This window comes from Aythya marila (genome assembly GCF_965140915.1).
Source record: "Aythya marila genome assembly, chromosome: 1".
Lineage (NCBI taxonomy): Eukaryota > Metazoa > Chordata > Aves > Anseriformes > Anatidae > Aythya > Aythya marila.
In genome coordinates, this window is record NC_139042.1 from 126,497,639 (window position 1) to 126,516,286 (window position 18,648).

Genomic DNA, 18,648 nt, shown 5'->3' on the forward strand with positions numbered 1-18,648 from the left:
CAGATTCTTTCTCTCCTGGCCGAGGTTCTCTGGCCTTATGCCCTCATGTGGTATCTGTGGTATGGGTTGCCTAAGCCACTTTAGTGATTTCTGTCTGGTAATTCCCCTTTTTGGACATGTTGCTATTTGTATAGTTTTGGTTCCCCTTTCCACTAACTTATTTGTGTAGTTGCAGGTCATTGTTGGGCCCTTGCATGAATACCTTCAGATAAATATCTTTCCCTTGTCCTTTACCGTTGTCTTACTGAGAAAAGATTGACTCACTGATATTTCTGAAGAAAGAACTAGGCTGGAAAGACTGGCTGGCAGCTAAACACCACACAGCTGTTCGCTCACCCTTCCCCCCTCCCTCTCTGGGATGGGGGAGAGAGCCAGAAAGAAATGAAAGCCTGTGGGTTGATATAAAAACAGTTTATCAGGACGGAGAAGAAAGGAAAGGAAAATAATAATAATAATGATAATAATAATAGTACTACTATTAATAATGTGTATGAAACAAGTGATGCACGATGCAGTTGCTCACCACCCACTGACCGATGCCCAACCTAACCCCAAGCAGCCGGCCCCCCCACCCCGGCTAGCCACCCCTATATATTGTTTAGCATGACCCCATATGGTACGGAATACCCCTTTGGCCAGTTTGGGTCAGCGGTCCTGGGTCTGTCCCCTCCCCCTCCTGCTGCACCCCCAGCCTGCCCACTGTCAGGACAGAGAGAGAAGCTGAAATGTCCTTGGCTTGGTGTAAGCACTGCTCTGCAACAATTAAAACATTAGTGTGTTATCTGCACTCTTCTCATCCTAATCCAAAACAGAGCACCCTACCAGCTACTAGGAGGAAAATTAACTCTATCCTAGCCAAAACCAGGACAGCATGTCTTTCAACAGGAGTGACTGTATATTTCTTTTCTCAGATTACAGTTCCAGCTGGAAAAGATTTGTTGCATACCAACATGGAGAAGAAGATTATTGGCCCTGGAATTTCATTCTGCACATCCTTCTGAACTGCATAGAGCTACACCGTATCATTTTGGTTAGTAGCCACTTTAAAGAAAAAGCTGAGAGCTAAAATAATGCAAAGTCCTAGACAAATGAACTTTGTAGAACCCTGGCAATGGTGTTAGCAGAAACTATAGTAGGAAAAATTGGCATGGATTTGCTGCTGCGTAAAAAAAGGCCAAGTGGCAAGAGATTGCCAAGGACTTTGCTGATACATTGTGCCTTTGTTTATGGCCAGGAATAGAGAAGGGAGTTAGAAACACTCACAGTTTGATACTAAGGAAAGGGTAAATTATTTCAACTTTTTACATGGATCAATTAGAATATGTTCTCTTGCAGCTTACTGGATCTACTTGATACTAAAAGCTCATTCATCTGTGTAAACATGATTCAAGTACACTCTTCTAGTCCCTCAGGATAAGTCTACTGATTTCAATGAAATTGTGAGTGTGTTCAAAAGCCCAGCTGTGTGGATTCACTTTCAGAGCTTACATATAAGATTATCATATGACTGCAATCTGCATTCCCTACTAGCTGTTTCATAACTACAGAAGTTGTTTGCACAGTCTGATATCCCACTGCACAAGAAAGAGTAACTGGTCAACTGAACAGGAGAGAAGAGCAGGACTGGAGATATCCAGTCATCCTTTATGGGACAAGCTAGTTCTTGTTTGAACTGTTCCCTGTATGTAAAATGGGGGTAACTGAATGGACAGCAAAAGACAGAGGAAGAGATGCACAGAACTGCATAATACAGACAGGGACTTGAAGTGTAGGAGGAGGAAAATTAACCTGTTTATAAGTTGCTATAAATGTATTTTTTATTTCTCAACAAGAAAAAGTTAAACATTGGACTCCATTTCAGTTTCATCCACCCCAAAATTTACATGGGTCACTGAATATCTCAGGATCCATCCTTCTCAATTCTAACTGTATGACTAAGAAGTTCAGGTAACAGGGGATGCTGTCAATGGCATTGTCCAGTCAGTCAGCTAACCTAACAAAGTAGTTAATGCAATGTAACTGTTTAGGAGATACTTTCCTTTGGCTTTGAGCTTTCCTCAGTCTCCTAATGCCTGAGATTAAATAGTTTAGCAGATCATACACAGTTAAACGCATAGTATGTTGCTTACCAGAGATATGAACAGAGCTGTCTGCTACATCCCTGTGAGTAACTGGAAAAAACAGCAGATTCAGCAGTTCTCTATGCAGCTGTACAAGCTGAATATGGCCTTCAGGTCTCAGGTCTTAGTTTCAAAGAACCAGCTAATGAATGACCTGGCTCTCCCTGCGCCCCTGGCTACCATGCTTGTTACTGAGGAGCCCTGCTGGCTGGGAAGCTTGCACTAGGATACTTAAGCTAAAAGTAAAGCACTTGCTCAGCTGCTTTGCTCATTCAGACAAACTCAAGCTAGCCATGAAATCAAGGTGAATGGGATCCATTACCAGTAACTCTGACTAACCAGCAACTCCCTACAGAAAGAACAGGAAGTTGTATATGGTCAGTGCTTGTGAACGCCCAGCCACATTATACTAACTGTGCTGACAGTTCAGGTATGTCTCATTGACCATTGCCAGCTCACGCTATCCTTGGGGCAGAGAAAAACTACCTGAGCACAGAGGTGTAATGAGGAGAGTGAGTTCCAGACATGCTCCTGACAAATACACTGACTCTTGTGTCAAGTTCTGGGCTTCCTAACAAGAGCACTTAGAAACCAGAGAGGGTTCAGAGGAGTATCATCACTGTAAAAGCCAGGGGACTGAAGCACTCGCCCTACAAGGAGAGTGCATTTATATATATGTATTTATAAATATACAATATTTATTTCCTAGAATATATCTACAAGGAAATGTTTTTGTTCCACCTCAAGAAGGTTAAATGGGATCTTATTGCAGTTTTCCACTATATAAAGGCAAAAACGACAGAGTCAGACTCTCCTTAAATCTTCACAGATGGAAAATGAGGCAACAGGTGTGAGCTTCAGCAAGGGAAATTCCAACCAGACAGAAGGAAAAAGCCTCCTGGTGACAGTGGTACTGTACTGGTAACAGGTGCCGAGAGAGGATGTCAGATATTCATCCACCGAGACACTGACAACTTTCCTGGGAAAGGTTCTCAGCTGCCTGACTTGGAGTTAGGGGACCTCTAGGGGACCTTTCTAAGTCAAATAATTCTGTTTTTCTACTGGATCTGCCCCCACTTCCCTTGGTTTCAGCTAAGCAATCTGTTACCTTCTAAATGCTTCTTTTTCTGAGTAGGAGGCCTTTTTAGGAGGGGTTTATACTGCACATAAATTCTGGGGTGTTATCCTGTTGTATGGAAAGCTGTGTCCCAAGGTAGATTCTCTGACATTGTGATGGTGGATCAGAGTGAACTCTTGGAACTGATGCTGTATTTTCAAACTCCATATCATGTTGAAGAGACTAAAGCTTTTGGCATCTAGCTGTTAATATTCGCATTTCTGTCCTCTTTTAGGGGCTTCCTCCAGTGTTAAACCTTGAATACTAACACCAGCAGCATGCTTACAAGTTCACTTTGTGCACCACAGCACTACCTACAACACTGGAAAAACCGATTCTTGGCAGTCTTACTACAGTTTTGAATGATGAAGTTTCATACTGTCACTATAAAAGGCCTTTACACCCAGAAGGCTGGGCATTGCTAAATATTGCTAAATATTGGACACAGCAGAAGGAGCGTTTCCTGTGGACGAGAAATTATTGGGAAGTTCAGATGATGCGGCCAGGCAACAAGGTTACAGTGCTCTGCATCTTTAGAGTCCAGTGTGGATGGGAATCATACCCCAGGATGAAGTCTTTCAGGTCTGCTGATTCTGCAGTCAGATTCTATGAATACTATCTTGAGAGGCCAGCAAATAATGTTTTTTTCATGATCATTTGTTCTGTAGATTTAATCAGAGCAGAGCATTGTTTTTGAGAATTTCTTATGAAGGTCACTTCCATGACTGTGTGTGTAAATTTCAGAAAATACCTCATGATATAACATTACAATTTTTCTTATATTATGATTATATTACTGCTTTTATTACAATATAATACAATTATATTACAAAGGATTTTATATATATATATATATATATATATATATATATATATATATATTTATGTATTTATTCTCCCTATGTAGAAACAACAGAATAAATGGAAAATGTCAACTCAAGAAATTTTGTCTTTCTCATTCAGCTCCTGTTTACACATTCTTTCACATTCTGGAGTCCTAGGTGTTCATTGCAAACTGGGAGAACATGTAAAAAGTCTCTGACTTTCCAAAAGAAAGCACGGAGTGGAATGGTGAGGTAGGAGATATAGAAAGATCTAAGCTATCTCTAAGGGCAGGAGACAAAAAGAAGATGCAGGCGTGTTAGGCATTTCTGTAGTTTGTAGTTTGCAGTTTGCACTGGAAATAATGAAAGACATCTGAGTCTTTCCAGTCTCCCAGTCCATGCTGGGAGACCCAGTTCCAGTGCCTTCAAGCAATTGATTCGTGTTGTCCCACTAGGCTACTAGGGAATGTGCTACCACTTGGGCTTGCAAGCTGACAGGCACAAATGATTATCTGAAGCATAAGGCAAGGGCTGTGGGGAGCCATGCCTCTTTCTTCTACTTGATTAATGATGTCTTTTATCCCTGCCAAGGTCTCTAGATATCTAGCAGACAGTTAAGAGAACCAGAAAAATTGCAGGCTGAAGGGGGATTTCCAGACTCTATTATCTGAGGGCAAATCTGAAATTGAGCACAGCTGGCTGATGAGTATCTCGTACACTAACAAAATAAAGTTACTCCAAGTGATGCACAGCGGAGCTGAAGTTTTCTTCCCCCCGTCCGGGTCCTCAGGGGGGATATCATACGCCTTCTGGCCATTCTGGTGTTAGCCATTTCCTTTGGGAGAAATCAGATCAGTTAATCATTATGTATTTGAGTATACTGAAGTCCATAACAACTCATCAACAAAACTTGTAATTTACTGAGCTGTTGCGGCATATGGCAACTAACTTTGAGACTCATCATCATATATACCTTCATTATGCTACAGATGTTAGCTGAGCCCCATCCAAGAATCTAGAAGGTTCGATGGCATAAAACTACACAACATATAGCATGCATGGCCAGCACAAAATGGAACCCCTTCATTAACAAGTTTTAAGAAAATCTGCAGCACCTAAATGAAGACTCATCCATATCTCTTGCCATAATTACCGAAACATCATGAAAGTCCTGCTCACAGCTTAGGGAGGGCTTTTGAACAGAGAGGGCTTTACCCACAGCAGTATAGAAATTCCATACACATTGCCTGTTCACGTGACAATCTAAAAATGCTGGCAGGTGTCATTATTTTTTGGTACCTCAGAATAAATATGCAGTCAGACTTTGACGTAGAAAAGGTTGGAGATCAGTGTACTTATAACCCCGGTTCTCTGGAGAAAGAAGGCAGACTGAATGCCCTAAATCCTTGGAGAAGGATGATGATGTTGCCTGGAGATTAAATGAGACCTGAATTTGAATTAAGATGAGAAGACAGGTTGATGGTAGAGAATTAGTTTGCAAAGACCCAAGAAAGAGACCAGGGGTCTTTTGTAAGCAGCTCTAAGTGAAGGGGATTAGATGGTCCAGAAGCAAGGGCTATGTCACTGAATCATGGTATCACAGGAAGGCTGAATTCAGATGGGATCTCTGGAGGTCATCTGGTCCAACCCTTTGTTCAAGCAGGTGCACCAACAGCCAGCCTCCCAGGGCCACGTCCAGGTGGCTTTTGAATGTCTCCAGGGATACTCCACAGCCTTTATGGGCAACCTGCATCTGTGCTCCGTCACACCCCTAGTAAAAAAAAAAAAAAAAAGTTTTTCTTAATGTTCGGAGGGAACTTTCTTTGTATAAGTTTGTGCCTATTGCTTCTTGTCCTGTCGCTGACCAGCATTGAATAAAGCCAGGATCCATCTTCTTTGCACTTTCCCTTCAGGTATTTATATACATTAATAAGATCCATTTGGGCTCTAGTTTTCAAAATCCTTCCTTGGATGACTAGATAATGTTTCTCTATTCCTCCCGGGTTGCCTGTCCTTGCTTCCAACCTCTGCATGCTTCCTTTTTGTGTTTGAGTTTGGCCAGGAACAACTTGTTCATCCGTGCAGGCCTCCTGGCATTTTTGCCTGACTTCCCATTTGCTGTGATGCACTGTTCTTGATCTGGAAGGAGGTGATCCTTGAATAATTAACCAGCTTTCTTGGGCTCCTCTTCCTTCCAGAATCTTATCACATGGGACTTTTCCAAGCAGATATTTGAAGAGGCTGACATCTGCTCTCCTGAAGACCAGGGTTATGAGCTTGCTTTTTACCCTCTTCTCTGGCCTCAGGATCCTGAATTTCAGCATCTCATGGTTACTGCAGCCAAGGCTGCCTTTGACCTTCATATTACCAACAAGGTCTTAATTCCTGGTGAATATGAGGCCCAGCAGAACACCTCTCTTTGTTGGCTTCTCTATTACTTGGATGAGAAAGGTATCATCGATGCATTCTAGTAACCTCCTGGACTGCTTATGTTGCTGTGTTTTCCCTTCAATCACATCATTCTGCATACCCTGTAGTCCAGTAAGGCATATATCAGCCCAAAGTTGATCTTAATCCTGTAACAGCAACAGGGTGTGGTTTTACTCAGCTTGGTAGCCGAACTCCACCACAGCTGCTCTCTCGCTCCCCCTCCTCAAAGTGAAAGGGGGAGAAAAATAGGATGAAAAGAGCTCAAGGGTTGAGATAAGGATGGAGAGATCACTTAACTACTATCATGATGGGCAAAACAAACTCAGCGTAAGAAGATTAGATAAATTTATTACCTATTGCTAACAAGCTAGCGAAGTGAGAAACAAAAATAACAAACTAAAAGTGAAGAGAATTAACTCTATCCCAGCCAGTGAATTAACTCTAACCAGGACAGTGAAGAATGTCTTGGGTGTTAATAATAGTAGGTCAGCACTAGCAAGAATATGAGATGGCTATGCAACATGATGAGTTCTGGACACACACCCTGGAAGCTGTCTTATTCCTCTCTTATAATAATATAATATAATTATATTATATAATAATATAATATAATAATATTCTCTTATAATAATATAATAATAAGAGAGGGCCCTCTCTTATTCCACCATGATGCCTCAGAGCAATACTAGCTAGTGTCCATTAGTTCCTTGGACGTTTTTAGGGAGCAGTGTGTGCCTGTTTAGGGATATCCTACTTAATGTCCCTTTCCAGCTCTCTATAGATGAATTTTTGCCTCTCTGACTATCACTCCCTTAAAAATATGCTTTCATCTGTTGTCCCCTCTAATTATCTGTTTTTCTGCCCAACTGCTTATTTGTCCCTCCTTCTCACAGAGTCTAATCTAGTCTTGCTAGGAGAAGTCCCAAAAGAGAAGTCCAGCAACAAAGGTTCCTGAAAGTGAAATCCTAGGGAAGAACAAAGTAAGAAGATGAAATACTTCTAGCCCGACGCAGTCCCAGGCTTCAGCTCTTTTCAAATCCTCCTAGGCCAAATGTGGTTTCTGACTATTCAATAGCCCATTCTGAAGTGTAAGCGGCTACACTGCTGAGCTCAGAGAAGAAATGAAGAGGGATCTTGGAGCCAAGAGAGATCTTGGAGCAGAGACAGCACTTTATGGAGGCTGTAACAAATCCAGCTGGAATGTTACAGGGCCCTGCAGCCCTGCACCACTACAAGTAGTCAGAGGGGTGGGCCAGAGACATGACCTAGTTCATTAGGCAAGAACTTCTCAGTGGTGATGGTCCCATAATAAGTAGGACTATTGCTAAGGGAGCAAGACATGATGGAAGCAGAAATGATGAACAGGACAGTGTGAGAGATGGTGACATGCTGCAAGTGGAACCTGGACTTCAAAATAAATATTGTCATGGGCTGGCACCTCAGCATCCCTGAAACACAGTTGGCTGGGGGTTGTCTCTTGCTACAGCTCAGCACCAGGGTGCAATGAGGCAGAGTTCTCTGGCTTTCCCATCCATGTGATGGATGTTCTGACACTGTTAGTGTCAGCTGTTGTCACAGTTCTGCCACTGCTGGTGTCACCTCTGGGTATTACCATGTCATTCAGATGCACAGAAGTGCCTGGACTAACAGCAGTGAATAGCCTTTTTAATTTTTTTTTTAAAGTATATATATATTAAATTAATTAGCCAGAGTGCATAGTTCTTTATAAAATGTGCTGCCTTTCCCACTAAAGGCAGGAGGACAAACTTTCTCTGGTCCAATTAGAAACAACTATTGGAGTTACCCACTGTATCACTGCTCTGCTCTTATTGTCATGTTAGGGCCTAGGGCTGGGTCTACCACACTGATAGATATAAACACAAATGACATCTGATCTAATCTCATCTTCTGTCACTTTGGACTAATAAAAACAGTGTTCCAGCTTATAGAGTAGGCTGATTCCAAACTGTGATTAATGACAAGGTTACAGCACGGAGACATCAGCATCCTCCCTGCCCTGGAACTTTGGTGCCACCTGCCTTAACCAGTGTGAGGAGACAGGCCCCTGTTAGGAAGATTACCTCTCCCCAGGTACTATTAACTCCAGACCTTCAAAAGCCACATTAGTGACAATAAGAGCAACAACACTGGTGTTTTAGCTATACCTGAAGCCTGAAGGAAAACTTGCCAGTCACAGAAGTGCATGACAGATTTCAAAGTCAAATGCAGCCTTCAAAATACTTGCCATACTTTGGCTTCTCCCCATCTACTCTGGCTCTTGCAGCAACCTACTTTCTCCTTCCCCTTCAGAAGCTTGCTTATCCGTACCAGAGTTGTCAAGACAAATGATATCTTCCATGCCAAGCCCCTCAGCATTTATTCTGTGAACCAAATCTGATTTCTATCACCATGAGTATTTATTACATATGTGATTAAATAACAACATCTTTGCCCACAGAAATACTGCAGGGCCAGCACCAGGGAGGGAAGAAAAAATTACTTGACCTCAGGAACAATGATGGACATGAATACATCTAGGCTAAAAACCCTTGACAGGACAAGTATCAGGGGACTGAACTCCCTGAAGCCCCTTTCTGTCCTGGTTTTCATGTACTAGCATGCAGGAGACACAGAGAGCAAGCAGCAGGGAGACATGCTTTGGAACCCCCTCTTGCATTTATAAGGGCCTGAAGCATGTCTTTGTATTGTTTAATGGAAATCTGTTTCTTATTATTGCAAAGTGATGTCCAAGGACTCTGTGTGCTGACCCAGAGTAATGCTGTGTGCAGCTGTGGGTATGATGTAAATGTCCTGCTTATAAATGGACGTTTTATTTTTTTATTTTTTTAAGAGCCTGAGTACAGCAGCCATTTGCAGAGAGAAACAATATCCCTCGAGCCAACACCCTTCTACAGTGTGCCACATACTCCCGTGCACCAGGAGATGGCAGCCATGCCCATACTTACGCACTGCACAAATAACCATCCCATCCCCGATTTGTCCTCTTTCCTACATTATCAAAGACCAAGCCGGTATCTCTCTGCAGAGCGGGAGCTTTCACAGAGTGGGTGGTCTCTGCATCACAGCTGCTTGGGTGATAAAGCAAATGTCAGTTGTTGTAAGTCTATATGCATCCCAAGTGTCTGATTGCCAAAAGGTCCCTCAGGTATCTGTGTGAACGGAAACACAAGCTCAACATTCAGTGATGAGGGAGCTGTCCCCAGCATGTGGGCAGCACCCTGGGCCTTGTGAGGAATGGAAAAAGCACCCAAAACTTTGTAAATCCAGTCATGGAGAGTTTTCTGAAGGGCAGCCCTGGTGAGAGCTCACGAATCTGCCAGATTTGCTGTGAAATCTTTAGGATTCTGGCATTAATTTTATCTTTAGTTATTATGATGAGAGTAACAAGAGATGGACACACTCATGAGGGTGTGTCCATCATGTTTGGGGCAGCAGCATACAGTTACTCAGATGCAGCCTGTGACTTACGCCTCATTGCAAACTATGAGATGCTGGACCAACCAAGAATACAGACCCTTGCTCTACATGGTGTCCAGTCTCCTAAAGAAAACTCCTCCCAGAAATCACAAACATGTCTCCTGTTTCCCACAACTCAGGCAATGGTGTCTGAGGTATAATCCCCACAATCCCCCTGAGGGTATAGCTTTTTCCTGGGTGAATACCAATGAGGAAGAGACCTAGAATAGCATGGCGACTATCTCCATAAGGGATATGCTATAAACACAAGTGATACCCGACAGTGTATAAGCAGTAGTGAAATGTTCCCTATATACACAGTCAAAAGAGCAAGTAAAAACTTCTTTGGCTGAAAAAAGTAATGTTACATTAACGTCATCCTCCAGGGAGTCATTCTTGGCAGACACACCTAATTCATTTGAGGTTGAATTAATTTATAATGCTAGTTCAAGGAATATTTTTTTTAGCAAGTAATATGAATTAGTATATAAAAACAGAAAAAATGCAGTTCAATATATATATATGTATTGCAGGAGAGCTAAATTCTTATAAATAAACTACATGGATTAGCTAAACAGTCTACTCCTTATTTAATCTGCCTTAGGTTCAGAAGAATCAGTTTGGGATGCAGTACATGTTTCTTTGCATTTACTCATTGCGTTTATCCTCTTGTTGTGTAATGTCACTAATATCCTTACTTCAACATTAAAATTTATGGAATGTATTTTCTGTCAAAGTTTTTTGACAGAATTTAAACAAAAAGAGTGTCTCAACTGCTCCTTTAGAAAATGCTACTTTTCCTAGTACCTCTGCAACAATTTCATTCAGAAGGACAAAGGTATTGTATGAGCCAACAACAGAAACTGGAAGACAGAAATCCTTTTCACACTTCTGCTTCTCCTCTTGGTTTGTAATGTATGTTGATTCAGTACTTCTGTGTCCAGTTTGGTCAATCATGAGTCAAGAATGCGGAGGATCAATGGATGAAGTATCTTTAATAACCTTAGCATTTACATCACTGATTTTTGGTAGTATTTCCAAAGTACCTATTGCCTGAACTCTTTGTGACCTTGGTTGCTGGTTGACACTGTCAAGAGTTTCAAAATTACAAGTGAAAAGGATAAACAGTCTAATATGATAGTGCCAGTTTCTCTCTGCAGAAATCATGAGGGATAAATTACTTGTGAATTCTTTGTGTCAATTTCTACTTTCCACACCCATGTGGTACCAAAATGATGACAAAAACAAATGCTCTTTTGTAAATCCTTTACTTATATAAATAATATGCACCATATCAGACAAATATACAACACGATGTTTGCAAATTAATGCTTTGCAAAGAGCTCTCACTGCTATTCCTGGTCCAAATTCCTCAAGATGAGAGTGCCTCAGGAGCCTGAAGTTTTACGAAGTTTGTGCTGCACTGAGCTCTGACCTCTCAGAGCAAGAGGCACTGTGGATGAAGAGCTGTGCACTGCCCTCCTGCTGGCCCATCACCAGAGGAGGCACTGGGAAGAGTGACAGGGAAACCTGAAGCCATACAGAGAAAGAGGAACAGGGTGGAACAGAGAACTCACAGCCATAATGAAGGAAATGGCAGAGCACCTCCAGAGCATGGGACCACACTGTTAGCCCTAATAAAGCTTGAAGAGGTTGGACTGCAGAGGGTGATCCATCTGAAAGTTAGGTAGTGGAAAGGTTGGAGATGAGTTGCTGTGTACTATGAACCAACATCTTCAGCTTAGTAAGGATTATGTCTCCAGCACCAGGTGCTAATGGGGTCCCATTACGGAAACACAGTGATTGTCAGACAGGAGAATGGATTGATTTTGCCCCCTACTAAAGGTTTCTACAGGCTGTACAGCTTTGCTCATAACTTTTTTTTTCTTTTTCTTTCTTTTTTTTTTTTTTTCTGGTCAGCTCTCTGTCCTGTCACTGACTAGCCATATATAGCTGTATTATGGGCAATAAAAAGCCTGTAAAGACAGAGGACTGTAGGAGTGTTAAGGTGCCTCCAGCGGAGGACAGCTGGCTGGGGAGGGAGCACAGTGCAGGTCTGATCTAGGAAGAGTTGCTCAGTGGATGGAAAAAATTCCAGTAGTGAGACCTGTGGTGCTCCTCCCTGCAGTATGTCAAGAAACAGATAGTGCCTGATGTAGACACCAACACACCATCCAAAATGCTATGGTCTAGCAAGAATGAGAAATTAAGTTTTGAGGGACTATACAATGTGGAAATGGTTTGCTTTCTGGTAGATATATGATGGAAAAACATCTCTATGGTGAAGTGCCTTGGAGGCTTCTTTTCTGGCTGCATGAGAGGTCCACACACTGACCAGTCCTGACACAGAGCTGTCATGGTTCTCAATGTAGTCAATAGGCATTGAGTGGACGGACTTATGATTTCTGCATGGGATATGTCTCACTGGCCATCTAGAAGCTCACACTTGAAAATTTTGACTAGCAAATCTTTTGCTTTCATTTTAAGTTTTTATTGTCTAGTTTCAACATGTCATAGGACACAAAACCTGAATCCACAGCTACTGAAGTTCCGTGCTTTCTGGGCAGGAGGCATTACAGGGCCCAGGCCTGCACACAGTCTATTTACAAGATCAGCTGGCTTCAACCAAGGTTTTCAAGCTGAGCTGCCTGAGCTGTCCAGGACTTGGTTCAATACCCTCAGTGGGGCTTTCCAATAACTGGCCAATTTGGCTGTTTGGGTGTAGGCTTTACCACTTAAATGCTGATGGTTTTCACATTCCTATCCACATCCAGAAGGATAAATAAACTACTTCACAAGGGAGGACATACAGAGCAGCTCAGTGTAGTGCACCTCTAAGGAGCAAAAGACTTGCTCTCCAAAGCCCTGGTGACTTTTGCACATCAGTGTGATGTCAGTGAACACAGCCACACAAAAAGCACTGCAGCCAAACCCAAAACTCAATATATTGGACCACCTGAATTAGCTCTAAAGGGACCGAGGAAAGGCAAATAACTCCCTGGCAATGTCACTGCAGTCCCAGCTATTCCCAGCTAGTAATGGATGGTGTGAATCTCAGGGAATGTGTCTTCAGAAGATCAGCCTAATTTTCCTTTGAAATGAAAAAGTAAAGATAGTCTTATCTCTGGACACAGGGTTGGAAGGAAGAGAGATGGAAAGAGGGAAGAAGAGAAAGACATGTGAAGGAAGAGTTGAAAATCAAAGAACGAGTGTTGAAGTCTTCTGATTGCTGATGACTTTTGCTTCAAAGTCCCAGAGTTTTAAAGGCATCTCGTAAATCATCTACTTCATACAATGGCTGTAGAACAAAATATAAGTGGTAGATCAGTTATCAAGTGAGCAAAAGCCCATAAAAATGAGGAAGGAGAAAAGAATGGCATGAGATGGGGTGAGAGGTGGAAGAAGGGAAGAGAATGATAAGAGGGGATATGAAGGAAGGTGGGAGAAAGAGGTATGAGGGATGTGAAGAGTGAAGACACAGGGAGGAGTGAAATGACAAATGGCACAGCTGGACTTCAAGAGCAGAGCAGAACTACAGCAAGGAAGAGAGGAAGAAGCTGAGGGGAAGAGGCACTGTAAGGAGAAGAATTGGTCCTCACCAGGAGAATCCGTCGGAGTTTCCTGGACAGATGGACAGAGTTTTCATGCAGTCCTTCCCAGGCTTTGAATGTCTTTTCCCTGTTCTCCACAAATGTGTTCCAGCAGTAGAAGTAATCTGCACAAGGCACAGGGGAGTTAAAGAGTGCTCAGGACTGCCCCAGAGAAGACACTGACCTTTCCTAGGTTCGGTACATCATCATATCCTGCCATCACCTTCCCTTCTCCATAGCTTTCAGTCATCTTCTTTCACCCTGCCCACCTTACCTTTGAAGGTCATGATGGCGATTTGGGCCCCAGCCCGATGCAGGCGCCGTAGCCCCTCGGGCTCTGCCTTGCGGTCTTCACAGAAGTAGAGGCGGGCGGTGAAGATGCGCAGGGTCAGGTTGGGGTAGGCACGCAGGAAGTCAGCCACGTGTCGGGCGCAGTCGTAACAGGGGCTCCAGGAGGTGAACCAGGTGATGCGGTAGCAGCGGCCTGGGTCCAGGTCCCAGGCTGAGATGTAGCGTAGGAAGAGAACCTCCACGTGGCAGCCCATCTTAGGGAAAGAGGGAGAGGGGCAAAGCGTGAGGCAGGGGTGAAGGAAGCTGCAAGAGGGGCAAGGAAGAAGGCGTGACCTGAGTGAGATGTGGGGGTAGGATGGACAAGGTGGGGGACAGGTCTTATGATCAGTGCACAGAGGAAGAGGGCACAGTGGTAACAGAGTGAAAGGCTGGCTAGAAAAATGCAGGGACACTCTACAAGAGGCTCCTGTGGGAGCTAGGAAGGAAAACTGAGGTACTGATAAAGCAGCAAGGACTGTAAATATCTTGCTAGCAATACAGTCTGAGCTAGCACGAGTTACAGATTTATCTGGAGGCTGCATCCCCCAAATGTTATGTACCGGTGCAGTGCCTATTCCTGTGGACACGTGTCAGATCAGGTGCTGCCTCTTGCAGCCCTTATTTCCCTGTTACCCCAGGCAAATGAGCTGCATGTACCTCAGCATGGATATAAGAGTAGGATGCCAAGGTGTTCCCTGTACCTTGTTACGCAGGTACCCAAAGTCCAGGGAGCATGACGTGGCACTGTCACGGCGCTTCACAACATAGCAGAGGTAGGTTTCACGACGGCCCTTGGCCCAGCGCAGGTTCTTGAAGTTGTAGAGGAAAAGCTTCCTCTTCATCAGGAGACTGTAGGAGAAGGCAAGAGACATTTTACATTAGCCCTACGCTGGAGCCAGCTATTGGCCGTGTCTATGTCAGGCGCTCAGCAACAAAAATATCCCCACCGAGTCCAGGCCCCTCAGTGAGAGAAAAACATCAGTAATTTGCATGCAATATGTTAGGGAAAGGGTGTAGACGTGACTGTGGGGATGAAGCAGGTGACCTAGCAAGTGGAAACAGTAAGTGAATTAGTAACGCTTAGTCAAACAGCAACCATGGCTAAGTGTAGTGTGAAAGTATCTGCAAATATCCAAAAGATGGACACCGGTGAGAGCAAAGGATGAAAGTGTCTGAGAAGAGTTGATCTTGGAAGCTGGGAGGGTCTGGAGTTCAGTCATCCAGATATATTCTTTCGCTGTTGAAACCCTGAAAACCGTTGGGTGAAAGGAGGGATCAAATTGGAGCCTCTTCAGAGAAAACTGGACAGAGTTTCTTCCCAGCATTGCCCAAAGGAAGAACATGTCTGAAAGTGTACAGGGCTAGAGATTAGAAGCTAGGATAGGGTAACATGTCCTAGCTGACAGAAATAAAAGGTAGGGTAGGGTTGCTGACACATCTCCAGAGGCAAGTACCATTCCCATGTGAGGCAAGCACAGAGATTGGCAAAGGATGGTTCCCATGCTAGAGATCCTGCTGGGGAGAGGTAATAGGAGCATGGGGAGGGTAAAATAGTCATGAACCTTATCAAAAAGCCTTACTGCCAACTGGAGGTACATAGGCAGCTGAGAACAGCTGTGTTCACTGAGGTAAGATATTCACCTCCCCCGCAACAACGTAAAACAGAAGTGAATGGGTTAAAAATAATCACATCCTTTGTCACCTTTTCCCTCTGGTAGGCTGGTGTTGAGCAGGGAGGTAGGGTCAGTGTAAGTGATACAGAGCTGAGTTTTCTGGAGGTCTCCAGTGAGGTGTGGAAAAGGGGAATTTAGGTTTGCTAGGAATTTCCTGGTTTATATCTGAGAGTATAAGCAAGGCAAAATCCTTATGCAAACATCCTCCATCTATTCCCAGTTGTCACCACAAAACCTGAGCACAACAGAGTGGTTAACTTCCAGATAAAGGTGGCATCCTCTCTGCTCCTCCAGAGGTTTGTCTCCACTGTGCATGCTCACACATGGTCATTGCACCATAGGTGATAGTTCACAGTCACAGCCACCCTTTTACCTTTTGTAACCTTGTGAATGTTTGCTGTCATTTAGCCCTCTCCAGTGCACCTCTAGCACTCCCAGCTGAGACACTGCATTGCCAGAGTCACTTTCTTCCCTCAAAGCATTCTTGCTGCCTGATTGTCCTGCAGATAGGCAAGCCGCTCACTTGCACACATCCTCTTTCCTGCCATGTGGCCCTCAGTTTGCAGTGCAAAGTTACCTGTCTTGCTCACATAAAGCAAACACACACATACTTATTTATGCCATCCTTTATACACACAGGTTGCTAGAGGAGTAGATCATTTGTGAGCTGTAGCATGTCCCCTGCTAGGAGAAAGTCCATACAGAATACAAGGCCCTGCAGAGTCCTGCGCACACTCAAAGTGCAAAGCATCACTACTGAGCAGGTTATTCAGCAAATCAATAGCCCCAGGCAATTCTTGGAGATCTGTCCTGTAAGCACTGCCCCAGGCCTGCTCTGCTGGGCTTGCAAGTTGTCAGGAGTAGAGTACACACTGATCCTGCTGAACTTCATCACCCCTTTCTCTGACAGTTCACACTGTGTGTGTGTTTCCCCTGACCATTTTTCTCTCTTGCACTGTATGTTCTCCATCATACTTTTTTTACTTGTTTCACACTGGTATTTCTCACACTTAGTGCAGCCTCACTTCCTACCACCTCATATTCATCTTGCTTCCCTATCTGTGAGCACTTATGAACATATGTTTATGTTTTCTGACACAGGCACACCCACCACCACGCATCCCATTCATCCACTCACAAAACTGTTGCTCAGTGATTTGTCTCAGGCTTCTCCCTTTTAAATGGGTGTTATCAGACAGATGTGGGGAAGAATCTTCTTCCTTGTAGAAGTGTTGGAGAGCAGACATCCCTTCTTTTGAGACAGATCGTCGGGTGATTCAGATAGGATAGCCCAGACAACCACATGTGTGTGATAGGCCAGAGGGTTGCAAAGCTCTTAGCTGGGGGTATGTATGGCACAACAGCAGAAAATAGAGCAGAGGAATGGTGAAAAATGCAATCACTTGTAGAAGAACCACACAATCCAGGTGAAAAACTATTGAAATTATAGTGATGTTTCATCAAAATCCACATGGAAAAATGTTTTTCAACACAACCGTAAGTTTAGGGAAAACAGGCTTTCCCTTTTATCTTTTTTTTTTGTTTGTTTTGTTTTTAATTATTATTATTTTATTTCTTAAATTTTGCACAAAAAATATTTGCTTTCAAAATATTTCTGATTTTCCTTCCAATTGTCTTTTTCCTCACACCTTCCCATTTTTTTCAATTCAATGGTTTTGAATGTAGTTGCAAAGAACAATGAAGAATGAGAAATGACCACCAACAAAAGGGAAATATAGTAATGATCATTTGGGTTATTTTTCAGTGTCAGGACAAAGTAAAGACAGTGCAAGAAAATTCTGAGTCACAGAAACCATATGTGCAATTAGAAATGTTCATTAACATCAATTTCTGTTTTCCCTTCTCTCTGGAATTGACCATCCCCAGGGATTTTCACCAATAAGGATTTCAGAACATGACTGGTAGGACAAGTACAAATGAACAAGTGTTACAGGGAGCTACTGAGCAGATCTGCAGCTAGGCACAAAGAACTGTTTACATGTGAAATTTGTATAGCTGTTGCATAGCTCAAAGGAAAGCAGCAAAGACACAGGAGCTGTGATTATACTCAGGCACTGAAGAATTTGACTGAGCAGAGATCTTCCTTTCAAATAAAGACTCATGAATCCAGTCCTGAAATCAGAGTGAAGGCCCCTGAGAGCGTGAATGATATGCAACAGTGGAGAGTGATTTTAGTGGTAATTAGCTTGCAGCATAATTGAAGTGCAAGTAGAGGAATCCAATGCTGGAACAGTCTGTGCCTAGGAGCACAAGGGTGATAGCAGCAGAAACATAATAAGGCAGAAATCTGATGTAAGATAGAGAACAGGTGTAGAGAGAGAAGAGTAGGCAGAGATCGAGATGCTTATGCAGATAGCATCTGAATGTTCACCTTTCTTTTTTTTTTTTTTTTTTTTGTTTCTAGAAAAGAGAGAGAATGAAAAGGAAAAGAGAATAGTCACGAGAAATGACAGAAAGGGAGAAGAATACAGGGTGGTAGACAGTCATAGAGAGAAAGAGTGGTGGGGACAGAGACATGTGATGACAGGATGGGAAGTTAGATCGCTGAGTCAGACGGAGAAAGGGAAAGGGACAGTAAGCACCAAATGGACAGCAGGTTAATTCTAAGAGGAAGACCCTGATTTCTTCTATTAGCAAGAAACTGGAGACACTCATTTTACCTGTCCATGACTGTCAGGTTCTCTCTCAGGTGATGGGGTTGTCTCTCAGGCTCTGTCTGCACAGTCCTCTGACTTGGTGCACAGAAATATGGACTGCCCTATATGATCCCTCCCCATTCACCACTATCTACCCCCTGCCAGATTTCTGTGGGGTGTGGTGAGGGGAGGAGTTAGAAAGGTCTCTGGAACTGCAGGAGCCAAAGAGCAAAGGGTTAAAGCGTGAAAGGGGCACCAGTTCTGAAAGATGCTCTGCACTCATTGGCCACCTCCCCTCATTGCACTTGCCATTGGGTCCTCCCAGCCTGCAAAATTATGCTGAATTAATATCAATAACATAACAAGGCAGGAAGCATTGTCTAGTGGTTAGAGGGGGGCCTGGGAGCTGTGTACCACTAACGTGAATGTG

General features: G+C 43.4%; 1 protein-coding gene across 1 annotated transcript; it reads right to left on the reverse strand.

Moving 5' to 3' along the window:
* Positions 1-11,808: 11,808 nt before the first annotated feature.
* On the reverse strand, positions 11,809-18,335 carry AICDA (activation induced cytidine deaminase). The gene is made up of 5 exons (XM_082751636.1): positions 18,243-18,335; positions 14,590-14,737; positions 13,833-14,103; positions 13,568-13,683; positions 11,809-13,266 (listed from the first exon to the last, which is right to left on the reverse strand). The coding sequence occupies exons 1-5, from the start codon at positions 18,248-18,250 to the stop codon at positions 13,213-13,215; spliced, it is 597 nt and encodes a 198-aa protein (XP_082607762.1). The 5' UTR covers positions 18,251-18,335; the 3' UTR covers positions 11,809-13,212.
* Positions 18,336-18,648: the final 313 nt, after the last annotated feature.